This window comes from Pyrus communis, chromosome 2 (genome assembly GCF_041283825.1).
Source record: "Pyrus communis isolate YQ-2024b chromosome 2, ASM4128382v1, whole genome shotgun sequence".
In the NCBI taxonomy this organism is placed as follows: domain Eukaryota; kingdom Viridiplantae; phylum Streptophyta; class Magnoliopsida; order Rosales; family Rosaceae; genus Pyrus; species Pyrus communis.
The window spans coordinates 6,028,985-6,044,295 of NC_142566.1; the positions used below are offsets into that span (position 1 = coordinate 6,028,985).

General features: G+C 38.2%; 2 protein-coding genes and 1 pseudogene across 2 annotated transcripts; 1 reads left to right on the forward strand and 2 right to left on the reverse strand.

The window, feature by feature from the left end:
- The first annotated feature begins 4,584 nt into the window (after positions 1–4,584).
- Positions 4,585–7,003, forward strand: LOC137746771 (BTB/POZ domain-containing protein At5g17580-like). The gene is made up of 3 exons (XM_088700743.1): positions 4,585–4,978; positions 5,078–5,144; positions 5,279–7,003. Exons 1-3 carry the CDS (start codon positions 4,944–4,946, stop codon positions 6,884–6,886), a joined length of 1,710 nt encoding a protein of 569 aa, XP_088556869.1. The 5' UTR covers positions 4,585–4,943; the 3' UTR covers positions 6,887–7,003.
- A 196-nt stretch (positions 7,004–7,199) lies between these two features.
- On the reverse strand, positions 7,200–8,394 carry LOC137747972 (uncharacterized). The gene has a single exon (XM_068488092.2). The coding sequence runs from the start codon at positions 8,179–8,181 to the stop codon at positions 7,654–7,656; it is 528 nt and encodes a 175-aa protein (XP_068344193.2). The 5' UTR covers positions 8,182–8,394; the 3' UTR covers positions 7,200–7,653.
- Positions 8,395–8,717: 323 nt separating this feature from the next.
- Positions 8,718–9,422, reverse strand: LOC148698418 (5-oxoprolinase 1 pseudogene; annotated as a pseudogene).
- Between the last annotated feature and the right edge of the window lie 5,889 nt (positions 9,423–15,311).

Sequence of the window (15,311 nt, forward strand, 5' to 3'; positions counted from 1 at the left end):
TTCAGTCATGATGTGTTTATACCTACAACACATATAAACACCTTTGATCAACAACCAAAGCCACACGCGCCCACGAGGTAGGGGGTTGGCCAACAGATCTCTGATGCCTAAGTCAATTTATCTTAAAAGAGAGTGTTTAGGCTTAATTGCGTAGCAAAATCTTACTAGAAACTAACGTAGATGAAGTATTTATAAGGAGGTGGCTGCCCTACATATAGTAGCTTCCCATTAACCAGGTGTCACCCATATCTTGGGATATGAAGTATTAATCATGAGATAATATCTTGGGATATTCTTAAAAGTATCCTTGATTGGATATAATGAAGATTCCTTAGTTGTTTAAGTTGGCCTTCAATTAGGAATGAAAGATAGGATTCCTTTGACTTTTCCTCTTTGCCATGAGTAAGGGAGTTTGTTGATGTCGCAGTATGCTGCTTAGGCCTCTAGGCATGTTGAACTGTGTGTGAGAATATTATTAGGCTATGCCCATTTAATGAAGACATTTTTGTTTTCTTCAAGAAAGAGTCCACTTGTTGTATCGAGAATTTTTGGAATTATTATTTGCTCCACATCACACATGTTGTACACACCTTGGAAACTCATTAATTTCCTAAAAAGCAAAGAAGCAGAACATTGTGGTGTGTTCGTCCACTGAAGCAGAATATCGAGCCATGGCGGATACTTGTTGTGAACTCAAATGGCTTCAATATATTTTCAAATGCTTAGATGTTGAGCATCCAGGATCAGCTAAATTATATTGTGACAACCAATCAGCATTACACATCGCCAAGAATTTTGTTTTTCACAAACAAACAAAGCACATTGAGCTGGTGTCATCTTGTATGACAACATCCTAAAATTGGGCTGGTTTCCACTGCGTTACGCCAACAAGTTCATAATTGGCAGACTTATTTACAAAGCCCTTGGGAAAGGTTACTTTTCTCAAAGCTACTTGACAAGTTCAGAGTGTATGATATTCACTCTTCAACTTGAGGGGGACTTGTCGAGATACTTTATTATTTGTTTGATCATGCTATTCGTTGTAATTGATATTGTGATTGTGATTATCTCTATCAAAGATTGCATAGCTATTGTTTAGAGACGATATTTGGTTAATAGTAGATTTCTATGATATTTGATATTGTATTCTCATTACTGAGTCCTCCTTATAAGAACATTTGTACTATTTTGTAAATCATCCAATATATTACAATTCACACCAAATTTCTCAAGAGAGGCAAAATTTAAGAGGCTAAAAGGTCCCGCAAAATGTAGACAACCATATGATGTCTAAGTCCATGATATGTTGAAAGATTAGACAGAATATTCGAATATTCGAATCAGAATTTGTACTAATCGGAATATTCAAATGAGGATTTAAACTACTTGAAATATTCGATGAAGGATTTGGACTAATTGGAATATTTGAAGGAGGATTTCAGCATCGTTTCTTATAGTATAGTTCCATAAGGTTTTGAAAGACGTTATATGCTAGTCGAGTGGCGTGATGTACGCTAATGCCTAGCGTTGAAGCAGAGCCTAGACAAACTAGGCGAATTTTAGTAATTTATATATCAAAAATTCTTATTAGGGATCTGATCTGACTATCCCTATTTGCCTAGAGGATTTCATCCCACCACCTGCATGGCTACACCTTCATTTTTGTTTGAAATTCTTAGACCAAGTCCACTTCTCCTAATTTCTTGTCATTGGGCGATTGAATCCCTTAAAACTCACAAAATACTCTCCACCCCAAGCCTAATCAGTCGGGCTACAGTGAAAGGAAGCAGAGTCTGACTGCTCAATCGGACCACAATCACCGAACCCAACGCCCGAGTGGTCTAACATTAGCATGACGTCAACCACATTAAAATATTAAAAGAAATTATTGCAGGAGGAGAAGGACAAATTGTAGGAGCATGAGGAATCGCAAAAGGATGGGGAAAATTGTAGGAGAATGAGGTGAAGAAGGTGATAAAGTCGGATTCGAGGGGAGGGGTGGGATGACGAAAAAGAGGGAGGGAGAGGGAGAAAAGAGGGATCTGGAGCTGATGAAGATCTAGGGAGGGATCGAGAAGGGGAGGAGAAAAAAAGGGAGAGGTGAGGCTAGAATTGCCACGGAGAAAAATAGGAGAAAAGAAGTAGGAAGAAAGAAAGAAGAAGAAAGAAAGAAAGAAGAGAAAAAGGTGAAAAGAATAATAATAATTTTTTTTTATTAATTTAAAAAAATAATTTTTTTAGTAGCAATTACCTGCATAATTTATGTTATATGTAGAGATGTATTCGAGTAATTACTATTCAGTAAGGCAACAATTGTCTTTTCCCAATTGACGGGGCAATTATTATTTTAGTGAGATGAAGTGGATATCAAGTAGCAAAGCATAAACCAAAATGATTGAGTATCATGTTTGATTGTGTCATTGGCCAATGACATCAAATTATTTAGATGTTCTTTAATAAACTTATGAAATTACTTTTCTTAGCCTCTCATTACAAAAGATTGTCAAACTACTTTAACTCTTCTAAGACCAACTTCAATGGTTAGGGTTAAAATTAAAATTTTTAGCCTAGGAAATTTAGGTTTAACCCAAAACAGTTTTTCTCTTCTAATGATTTTGACTTAAAATTTTAGCCTGCGATTATTAAAGAATGAATTTAGGTTTTTTTTTTTTTTTTTTTCGTAACTTTTTTGAAAATAAAATTTATGTAGATTATGTTAATTTATTTTTACGAACATAAATAATGAAAAATCACTAAATCTATCTTATTTTTACACATGCACCACATGAAAGAATGTTTTTTAATTGTTTTAGTTGTAGGATTTAATTTTTGATTGTCAAATCTTTTTGTTACTGTTAGATTTACTCATATTCGATCGCAACCGTTGAATTTAATGTACTTATAAATTTGATTTAAAAAAAAAAAAAATTGAACCTGGTGTTGAACCATTGGTCCAAGTATGTGGGCCTCTGATTAAAAAAATAGTTGTTGGTGTTTTTGCAAGTGGTCGACAGCGTCAGCAACTCGGTCACATCCACTAACCTTAGCTCATTTTTTGGGCTTAATTTGGGCCAAAAATAAGTTTTAACCCAAAACCTTTTTTTAGTCCAATGATTCGAAAAACTTTGAGTTAGTTTAAAACTCAAATTTTGAGTTTTATTCCAACCACTGGAGTTGATCCACTTGGAGCATACTACAACCCTAGGTGGCAAAGAGCCAACATCAAGGTGCCTAACCTTCCCGTCGATGTGAATCCTTGGGAAGGATCAGCCTGTTATCCCTAAAGTAACTTTTATCCATTGAGTGATGGTCCTAAGTACTTGAAGGGTTTAACACATAAATTATTGAAGGAAACATCACGTTCCATCTTTTTACCAAAGGGCCAATGAAAACCATATTTGCAATTGTTAGGTAAGAACATCTCCAGGCTTAAGGCTTTAAATTTGAGCCCCTGACCCACAAAAAAAACTCCTCCAACAGATGGCCCAAATTTAGGTCCAAGCAAAAAAAATGAAAACCATAGATTTGAGTCAGTCTTCTTTAAATTTGACCTCTTTAAATACGACACGTTACATAAAAACGAAGTCTGAGAAACTAACGCACTTCACACCACACTCCGCAAGGGAGCTTTCATTTGGAAAGTGGTTTTATTTTCCACGTACCCCTTCTCTTCCACTGCACACTTCATGTTTATTTCCTTTTCCATTTTACCATCCGGAAATTTACTACTAAAACTTTTTTGATCTCACTCTCATACATAAATATTATTTTTCCTGCCATTCCAACGTCTGTTAATCGATTCGTTAGTCTATCTGTTGATCTACACGCGTAGACAAACGAATGTAAAATATGTGTCAATGTGTACCAATTTTTTTTTGTCTTTGGACGATTATAATTGACGTGGCAGGTTTAGAATAAGGGAAGCAAATTATAGGGGAGAAAAAATCAAACAGTGGATATCCGATCCACTTCATATTTGGGTCATGTCAGTCAACGACATATAATTTGTTAAGCAAATGTAACCCCGCAAATTTTGTTTTATTAATTTAATTTTTCAAACTAATGAAAATCTGATACACAGATATTAACAGAACCCACATGTTTAGGAGAAAAATCAGATTTCTAACGTCCATATTTCAACAAGCCATTGACTGAACTGTGTATGTGAGTTCAAACGTCCATAATTACCACAAGAAGCTTCAACTCAATTTGGAACTCACTCTCTCCACCTCACTTTTTCCCAGTAAGTATCCCTCTCTCTTCTCCTTCTTTAACCTATAGAATATGTTAAATATTTACTGTCCCAGATTTTGATATAGATTTTTTTTTTTTTTTCACGTTATCTGGATCACGTTTTTACTTGCATCCTCAGTAGTAGTAAATGCATAATTATGAGTAATTAATGTGGATTTTGCATGCCTTAGTTGTTTGAATTTCTTAAATTTTACCTCCTTTTGTGTTCTTATTGAATGTGAAATTTTTTGCATATATACCATTGAGTCATATGAACAGTGAGAAAAAAGTGAGAGAATGAGTAACAAATTGAGTTGCAATTCATATTGTCCTCACTAAGCATGCCCCCTTACTGTTAATTTATTAATTTTTTGAAAAAGCTGTCATCAACAGTTCATGTGTTTGTGCTGAACTATTCTCACCAGGCCAAAAACCCTTTTAATCTCTTTCTTTTCTCGATTTATGTGTGTCATTCTTGCACATGGTCATGCTAACCTTCAATTACAGAACATACAGTAGTATTTGAAATTACAGTATGGATATATACATTGCCATTTGAAACAACCCTATCTGTTCATGTTATACCTTATTCTGTATGGCTGGTACAAAAGGAAATACAGTTTTATTGGTGAAGAGGTCATTGCAAAGCCAGAGTCGATCGTCGGAAACTTCCCTACTGTAAACGCTGCAGTCAAAGGAATCACCAAAAGATGGCAATGAGACAATGCAAAGATTTATCATCCTGGTAAAATAGAGGCTGAATTTATATAAAATTATTTTTTTATTTGAAATTTGTATGTATTTTTCACTCAATTTGTTCCCCTTGCCGTTTACTTCTTTTTAGGTTGTCTAAGCCTACATTGGCACCAGATTTGCAACTCAACGCACTTGGTGCGCCGTTCATGGACAAAGTAAGTGTTCTAAAAACCGTAATTCTACCGCAGTTTTTGTTTACCGCGACATATTTATGAACTCCTTTTCTATGAGAGAATGAAGGCCAGATGTGCTATAATTTTTCTTTGGTAATAATAATCGTTGTTCGCAGGTTCTTCTGGCTGAAAAATCAGCCAAAGTTGCTGCATTTCTCAAACAGAAATCACAGGATGATCTTTCTCGCTTCCTTAGAAATATCCCTGCTGACACAGACACTCTTGAGCTTGTTGCCAGATTCTACCACGGCTTTGAAATTCAGATGTCCACTGAAAATATTGTACCTCTCATTTGTGTAGCTCACTACTTGGAGATGACTGAAAACCACAGCAAAAATAATCTGTTAAGTAAGGCGCTTTCTTATTTTCAAGAAAGAATCCTCCCGAGCTGGAATGAAACTGTGAAGGCTTTCCGAGCCACAGAAAAGTTCCTCCAACAGTCTGTGAAGCTTGGTTTAATCGATGCCTGTATAGATTCTATCATTCAAAAGGCACTAGCTAATCCCAGCCTTCTCGGAGAGCCAATCAAGAATTTGATGAAGTATGATGATGACGATAGTGAGGATGATGACGACGAAGGCTATAGGCCGAGCGCAAGGAGAAGGCTCTTTGTTCTTGATTGGCAATCGGAAGACTTGACAACACTGTCCCTCCGGATCTATGAGCCTGTCATCCTTGGAATGAAAAAGCATGGCGTTCCATCGCGGTATGTGGCCGCATCCCTTTGTAACTATACAAAGAAATGGGTTTTCACTAGCAGCGGAGAGGAAGGTAAGATGAACTATCAAAGGGAAATCCTTGAAGCAGTGGAGAGGTTGTTGCCTCATGAAATTGGACTACTTCCATGCACATTATTGTTTGAAATCCTCCGTTTCGCTATTCTTTTGGAAGCGAGTTCTGACTGTAGAAATGGGATTGAGATCAGAATTGGAAAACAACTGGATCGGGCAACAGTCAAAGACCTCTTGATACCATCTCAAGGCTATTCCAAGGAAATGCAATACGAGATTGGGTGTTTGAGGCGGATACTGAAAGTGTTCTATGGAAGTTTTACTTCTTCAGATGTATCTGGGCTAGTTGCAGTAGCTGAACTCATTGAAGAATTCTTGGCTGAAATTTCCAGTGACATAGATCTGAAGATAGGTACATTTGTTGAATTAGCAGAGATGTCGATTGCAGCATCGTTGGGTATACAAAGAACCTCAGATGGAATATACAGGGCGGTTCATATCTATTTAGATAAGCACAGGCACTTGACAGAGATGGAACGAGAGGAAGTGTGTCAGGTTTTGGATTTCAAAAAAATGTCGCCCGAAGCATGTGAACACGCTACCAAAAATGAAATGTTGCCTCTGAGGGTGGCGGTGCAGGTGTTATTTGCAGGGCAGTTGCAGCTGCGGGATACGATCATCAATGAGGTGCAGGGTTCAGACGAAAGATCAACAAAGGAGGCTGCGGAGGAGAATGAAGCAAAGTTGGATGTTGGTGAGGGAGAAATGAGATCCGAGATGGAGAAAATGAGCATAAAGGTGATGGAGCTTGAAAGAGAGTGCTATAAGATGAGGAAAGAGATTGATAATGGCTGCAACCCCAAGGTGAAGAAGGAGAAAACTAGCTTGTGGAGAGAAATGAAGAGGAAGTTCGGGTGCATCAACAGCGTGGGCGATTCTAACTGCCAACTGAAGAAGAAGAAGAAGAAGGTGCATCCAAAACATGGAGTGTGACATGTAGATTCTTCTTCCATCTAAGACTTCTTTTGGCAAATATCTAGCTATTCATTGATTTATTTTTCAGCTTTGATCCTTGACTTAAAAAATAAATCCTTTTTCTGCTTTGTCTAAGTACAGCTTCAACTTTATCTAGTCTAGCCCTACTTTTGCAAATAATCTGGTTATTTATTGATATGAATAATGAAAGAGAATTAAGTTATCTGCAAATCAAGAAGTTGATTTTGAAATTCATTACAGAAAGAAGTTCGTGTTCTTGAAAGATAGAACTCAACTAGAACACCGAGGTTCACGAAAAACCGAAAAGAAATTGGGCAATCTGAACTACATTGTACTAATAAGCTTGAGAAAATTAAGTTACAACAAAGAAAACCTTTCCTCTTTTGTTAGTTCCCTTTCTAGCATCAAACTACATGCATATATATGATCATTGTTGCAAAACATTTTTACATGGTTCCAATTTACCTCTAAAATTTGTTTTCCTGCGTTCTTCAGACAACATTACCACTGCCACACCGAGAATGGACTCCAAACTCACCTCCCCATATACCTAATATTGTCCTTGAGCTTTTGTTCCCCGTGGCAAGAGAAGGAAGTTATACATAGTTGCGTATGATTCTTTCCATGATTGAAGCCAATTAAAATCTCTCAATTCCATTCCATTCCATTCCACGACAATTGCAATGAGGCTAGTCTATTTGCCGGGGGACGGAGATATATATATCGATACTACTTGGCAACATCCATGCTGTTGTAAAAAGAAATCAAACCATTAATCTCAACGGCATTTCACTATCTTTAGAACCAACTGAATCATTGATCGCATTATGATGTTCCATGTCTATGGCTTGATGATGGTTGTCTTTTCCATTCTGGCCTCCGTGTCCACCCTGATCTTCGTTCCCCATTACAACCACCGCGGCAAACTGCACCCTTCGGTCACCATTAGGTGAATGAACAGGGGAGTCTGTAGCTGATGATGCAATGCCAGCTGTCAATGCGCCGCTTGTGGTGGGGATGGTGGCTGCCCGGCTGCTGCCTGCCTTGGCATAGTGACCGCTGTCCCCAGTATGTGCGGCAGCAGCGGGCCTAAAACATCTGTAGATGCATGTCGTGATCCAAAACGCCCATGGAATAGCCACAAGCACCATTCCTGCAAGGGGGAACCATGGTTGGGATTTTTCTTCAGGTAGAAGCATGTAAAGGAAAAGAAGTACTCCGCCGGCAATAATGCAGATGAAGAAAAGGCCGGAGATGACAGAGACTCGAGCATCTCCTTTCCTTTCCTCCATTGAAGGTAAAGAAAGAGCGAACAGGATCTTTCTTCTGCGGCGTGACCGATAATGTTTTCTGAGTTTTGTGTAATTGTTTTTGTGTGTTGGATATTGTCTCTCTTCGTTTTTAGTTTGGTTAGACTGGGTCGAGTTGTTGCCGGAATCCAACAAAGTGGTGGATGGGAATTATGGAGGATACATCAGGTGGTGAGAAGGTTTCAAAACATAGCGGTGAAAGCGGGGCTGGTTTGTAACTGCAATGCATTGTTATTAACTGACTAACGAGTTTTATTTATGCACAAAACAAGAGTTTAAAAGATATAATGATGACAACGAAAATGACGAAAATGAATTGATGATGTACTCTAGTATGTACAGTTAATTATAGGATGCGATTTTTGTGCTCTTATTTAGTAAATTTACAATTTCTTAGTACTTTTAATTTTATGCAAGGCGATGCTATATGATCTAGTGACACAATTTCAAATTTATTCAATGAAAGTGGTCCTGAGCCTTTTAGATAGGACATTTCATTACATGTGAAATAAAAACATTTACATCACTTGCTGGAGCATTAAAGAGCCAACTCCATCGATGTTCTCTCTCAGGCCAAATTTACGCAAAAGAACAGGATATCTCTGCTCGAAAATTTCTGGATCAATCATTCGAGTATTGGTCATATGACACTGCACTCCACTCGTCCCGTCCTAAGTTGGACCAGCTCCACTCCCACCTCCAATTGTTTCATAGTAACCAAATGTATTGTCCCCAAAAGTGAGATTATTCATACAACCCTGTGAACAAGCACAAGCCTGAAATAAAGTAAGCACAACATCAGTTATTCTTTGAGAAGTGAGAACGTTACCACCCACGACAGCAGCTTTATCACTTGGAGAGAGGAAAGAGCCTAGTGGAGTATAGATTTTCACAGGAGCCAAACAACCTTGAGTTAGAAGAATATCAACATCCACCAAGCAGTGAAGACAACATATAACTGCTGCAGCTGTTACGGCTTCTGGAGCATTCCAATTCCCATATACTTCAGGACTAGTTCCACTGAAATCAAAATTTGCTTCCCCTTTCACATAATCAATTGTAAGTTTTAAATGAATAACAGACCCATCATCCATGTAATGCTCTTCTTCAATAGTAACAGAACTCTGATCTCCGGAACTAGCCGACTGAGATAAAACTCTAGCAGCAACAGATTTAAGCTTTTCTCTCACTGCTTCTTTTGCATTTAGCTGTACATAGGTCATGTAAGCCTGAACAGTGTCTAAACCACACTGCTTGATAAGCTCTTTGATAAGGGTAATTCCCCTATGGTTCGCAGGTACTTGAGCTCGAAGATCTGATAAATTATCTTGAATCCTGCGAGTTCCTGGGATCTTTTGAGCCAATTCATCAAAAGAAGGGAATCGAAGAAGTTGAATGATTCCTTCTTCTCGAAAATTTCCCTTTTCCTCAAGCTTGAACGCTTTTATGGCAACACCTTCTTCCCATATAGACTTGGAAAAATGTGGCATGCTTCCAGGAGTAATACCCCCAATCTCTGCATGATGCCCTCAGTTGACGACCTGGATACTGTTTGCTGCTTCTTAGAGGACCACGAGATTAGATTTGAACCCAAAAATATCACAAAACCAGTAGTAGATCTTCTATCATTAGGGTCTCTGACCCAATCAACATAAGAAAATGCTCTCACAGTGTCTGAATTAACTTCAAATCCTCCTCGAACATACCTAATACCCAAACGGACAGTACCTTTGAGATATCTAAGTATCCTCTTGACTGCACTAAAGTGAGATTCCATGGGAGTTTGCATGAACTGACATACTTGATGCACGACAAAGGCTATATCTGGCCTAGTGAATGTTAGATACTGCAAAGCACTAACCACACTTCTATGAAATGCTTGATTGTTATAAGGTTTCCCATCATTAAGAACTAATCAATTGTAAGGCAGACAAAGGGTTGAACAAGGCCTAGAATCAAGCATTTCAGTCTTTGTGAGGAAGTCCTTAACATACTTTTCCTGTGATAAAACCCAACCATCATTTTGTGAAATAACCTGAATTCCCAAAAAGAAATGCAGAGGACCTAAATCTATTCTATCAAACTCCTTTGTTAAGGTAACAATCACATCATTGATCAAACTTGGAGCATTCCCAGTAATGATAATGTCATCCACATAGAGAATCAATAGTACAACAGAAGAGCCAAACTGTTTCACAAATAAAGATGGATTTGCATGAGTTGTTTTGAAACCAAATGATGGCAAAAAACTTGTAAACATGTCATTCCAGGCTCTAAGGGCCTGTTTTAACCAATATAGAGACTTGTGTAGTTTGCAAACATAGTCAGAGTGTTGAGGATCACTGAAACCTGGAGGTTGTGACATGTACACCTCTTCTTGTAGTACTCCATGCAAAAATGCATTCTTAACATCAAGTTATCTCAAATTCCACCCAAAATGAGCTGTCATAGCCAACACAAGCCTCACAATTGTTGGCTTAACAACTGGGTTGAATGTTTCCCCATAATCAATGCCTTCCTTTTGATTGAATCCTTTTTGCCACTAATCGAGCTTTATATCTCCCTATGGAGCCATCAACATTCTTTTTAATCTTAAACACCCATTTACAACCCACAATGTTTTTCTATGCAGGAAGATGAACTAGACTCCATGTAGACTGAGTATAGAGTGCATCTAATTCTTCTTTCATTGCATCAACCCAAACTTTACACTTCAATGTAGATTTGTATGTTGTAGGTTCAACAGTAGAGAGATCCACAATCCCACTTTCCTGAACTGTGGTAAGAAATGCCTTCTTTTTAGAAATACCACTCTTTGATCTGGGTTGCATTAGATGCAAATTCAATGGAGGAATAGATAACACTGCTTGAATACTATCAGGTTGAAACTCAGAGACCATAGAGTTCTCAATTGGAACCTCTGGAGCCACAGGGATATGTGCAGATGAAGATTGTTCACTTGCATTGATGGATTGTGTTGAAGGTAGTAGGTTAGGATCAATGGACAATGGTGATGATGCTGAGACTAGCACATTATCAAGATTAGGCATTGATGGTTGTATACTTGGTTTTGACACTTGTGATGTATGGAGGCTTGGTGCATCGATTCAATAACTGAATAAGGAAATTTAGATTCATCAAACAAAACATGCCTAGAAATATAAACTTTGTTTTTGATGACTTCATAACATAGGTAGCCCTTGTACTTTGATGCATATCTTAGAAAAATGCACTTAATTGTTCTAGGTTGTAACTTTGTAGAGGTTAAAGGTCTTAAGAATGGATAACAAGAGCAACCAAAGACTTTAAGGTGACTGACATCAGGGATAGAACCATATAGCATTTCAAATGGTGATTTCTGATTCAGAGTTTGTGAGGCATTCGATTAACAAGATATATTGATGTTTGACATGCAAAAGACCAAAATGGTGCAGGTAGGTGAGATGTTTGTAGAAGAGTGATTGTAGTTTCAATAATGTGACGATGTTTCCTCTCGGCCAAACCATTATGTTCTGGTGTGTATGGACAAGATAAGTGGTGACTAATGCCTTTGGCAGCAAGAAAGGTTTGTAACTGGTTCCCTATATACTTACCCCCTCCATCACTCTGAAATGTTTTAATAGACACTGAGAAATGATTAAGTACAAACTGATAGAAGGTAATAAATGTGGGACAAACATCAGCTTTATTGACAAGTGGAAAAATCCAACAAAATCAAGTACATTGATCTATGAAGGTAACATAGTACTTAAAACCTTCTATAGACAGACACGGGACATGACCCCATACATCACTGTGTACAATATCAAAAGGTTTGACAAATTTGTATGTGGCTAAATCAAAGGGTATCTTGCTAATTTTACCCTCAATACAACTTGAACACATCACATGTAGAGAATCAGAAATGCTAGATACATTTGATTTCTTAAGCTAATTTTGGTACATTTAAATATATTATCTGAACGTACCAGTCTCAAACCTCCAAAAATAGAGAATACGTCTAATTATCTCAAATGATATCAATATAAAATAGTGAAAACAACCACTAATTGAAATGGATAAGTCCATTCAAAATTCAAAAATAAGGATCACAGAATTCTAACGTGGGAGAAGAAACCGTATGACTCAAACATGGGGGAAGAAATTGGCTTCCTAAAAAAAAGGCCATGTACAAAAATATATCAACCTAAAACGATATATATGGTGTGACGACCCGTCCCAATTTATTGTATATATTTTATCCCCATGTATGTAAGTGACGTTTATACCCTCGTTGGCTTGGTGATGTAGATGTACGTATATAGTTTAAATTATTTTCTCGCTAACGTGACTAAATTGTACTCGATGTCATAAGCGTGTTTACGCAAGTTAAGGTCGAATCAGGTTTGTAACGAAAATGTTACGAAGGAATAAGTGAAATTGGATTGGTTTTATTTCTAGTGGACTCATTTTCTTGAGCCCTAAACATTGTAGCCCCATTAGGGCTTAAGATCCTTTTATCTAGGCCTAACCCGACCACACACACACACCCACACACACATACGTACCTTCACCCTCCCCTTTTTCTCTCGATCTTTCCTTCGTTTGTACGACCGAACCCTTTAACTTTCAAACACCATCACACACACAGAGATCGAACTTATGGATAACGTTTTCGTACTCCCCTTGACTTCACAGGACTAGCCATACCATTAGTTTGAAGGGAAGACGTGTCAAACTCGAGAAACCCGAGCTCCAGCGAGGGATCCAATTTCCTCCGACGTGATCACGAAGGATTCACTTGGTTTTGAGACTTAAAAAGGTGTTCTTCTACCTTCCTTAGCAACTTGGAACAAGTTTTAAGTGGATTGGACGTCGGAACACATGGATTTAGGAAGTTCCAGTTTAGCCGGAATTTTCTAGAGATTTTTTCGACCACTATTTGTCGGTTTTAGGACTTCAAATAGGTAAGAATTTGTTCTACTCTCTGAGAGCTTCAAATCCATATAAAATTCATTGATTTTGGTTAAGTTGTGAAGGAGATATTGAGGTTCGAAAATTTTTCGGAAATCGATGACGTAGAGGCGATCGGTTCCGAAATCCGGTGAACCACCAGAGAAGGAGGGAGAATATTCTGTCAACTTTGACGGAATATATTGACAGCGTTAGGTAACTTTAACGGAATATTCTAATATTTAACAGAATATTCCCTAACACCGTTAGGGAATCCGTCAGTGTACCAGGCACATGCCTGCTCGTAGCCGGCACGTGAGGCCGTTTGGACCTTCGGAAAATTATTCTAAAAATATTAGGATGCTCGTGGTGTTGAGTAGGCCACGATGGCGTATTCAAATACCTCAATTGAGCAACGTATGAGAAGTTGTTACATGGTTTTGGTTATGTGCTTAAAATTAACGTTAAAATAGTTGTTTCACATATAGGTGACACATTTCCGGAGGACGAGCGCAGCCAGGCGAGACCGGGGGTTACGACCCTTCTACATACTAGTGAGTGGGCTTTTGGTATATATATATATATATATATATATATATATATATATATATATGTGTGTGTGTGTGTGTGTGTGTATATATGTGTATATGTATATGTATATGCGTTTCCCAGAAACTATTTTTAAACAAAATTTCGTTTAAAATGCCATGTCATGTTTGCTTTACGTTTTAGCATATGCATTAGTATAGTTTTGCATAATATTGCATGATGCTGCGAAGGCCTAGGTAAGTTTAGGTGAGTATATATTGACGGTATGGTTGCATGGTAATTGATTATGAGTTAATGCACATAGAGTTTATTGTCCTGCACCCCGGTGTTAGTGCTCCGCCCGTGGCCAGGGCCTAGCCTTCATGTGATCGTTCACCTTCTGCACCACATGCTCAGCTTGGATCCAAGTCAGGTGTCAGCCTGTCATACAGACCACATTAGGTGGTTCCGACTCGTAGGTGACTTGTGATTCGTCGCACAGCCTTCACGTGATTGTAGTACTTGAGCATACTTATTTGAACCCAGCCTGTCGTACAGACCACATTAGGGTTTTGACTCGTGTGCAGGTTTAGTGCCATACAGGTCACATTAGGTGACTCCGGTTGGATTGATGAGCAATAGGTTCAGCCGTATAAATCACATTAGGTGACTCCGGCTGGCATATCACTTTTACATTAATTTATATCACCTGGCTTACATATTTACTGCTGAGATAGTGACATGGCATATACTTTGTTTCCATTGCTTTCGTGAATGTACGTACATAGCATTATTTTCTAGGAAATTATACGAGTTTTACGGTGAGGGGTTATTACATTTTTAAAGGCAAAGATGTTTTCAAAAACTTTGTTTTTACCCACTCACACTTTCGGTTTTGCGCCCCTTCAGGTTCTAGGTAGAAGTTCGTGTTGGTGGCTTTACGGCGGTTTTGACAGGATTCAAATAATATAGGGATTTCTTTCATGACTTCTATAATTAATGCTTAGCCTGCTGGACTGCACTTAGGTTACCTACGCTCTGAGCACTTGCATTACTATTTTAAACACCTTCACTCGTACTTATATACTTACCTAGTGTAAAGTAGCTAGTTTGGTTTTTATTTACCCACATATTTGTATGACTATCACTTCCGCACTGCGCACATGGCTACGTCATCCTTATGTGACGGCTAGCATGCCTCGATTTAGGTCGGGGTGTGTCAGTTTGATATCAGAGCCAGGTTTGGTAGTCCTCCATATTTTGTGAGTATTCTAATCATTTTGATGTCTTAAGTCAAAACATTGCCACTTCGTAGAGAGCCATGTACCTCTTCTGAGTCTAATATTACGGATATTACCCAACTTGGGGAGGCTATTGCTAATGCCATTCAGTCCTCACTTCGTCCTCCCCAGAGAACTCCCTTGATTCACTCAATTTCATTGAGTATTGAAGAAGTTATGAACATTTAAAGTTTACCCAGTTTCCGACGAGTTTTCCAGTTTTCCCGTGGACCAGTCACCTTTTAGGCTATTTTCCGGCCATCTCCGAGAACCATTGGGCTTCCAATGGGTATAATCTTGTTCTACCCTTTCCTATCTTCCTTTTGATATATTATAGGTCGAAGGTTAAGAAAAGATTGAGTTACGAAGCTT

Bases quoted from the DNA above. Each gene is read 5' to 3' on its own strand.
- LOC137746771 (XM_088700743.1), top strand. From the start codon at position 4,944: ATGGCAATGAGACAATGCAAAGATTTATCATCCTG. The intron at 4,979-5,077 runs GTAAAATAGAGG...ACTTCTTTTTAG, and splicing joins TGCAAAGATTTATCATCCTG to GTTGTCTAAGCCTACATTGG. The intron at 5,145-5,278 runs GTAAGTGTTCTA...CGTTGTTCGCAG, and splicing joins GTGCGCCGTTCATGGACAAA to GTTCTTCTGGCTGAAAAATC.
- LOC137747972 (XM_068488092.2), bottom strand. From the start codon at position 8,181: ATGGAGGAAAGGAAAGGAGATGCTCGAGTCTCTGTCATCTCCGGCCTT.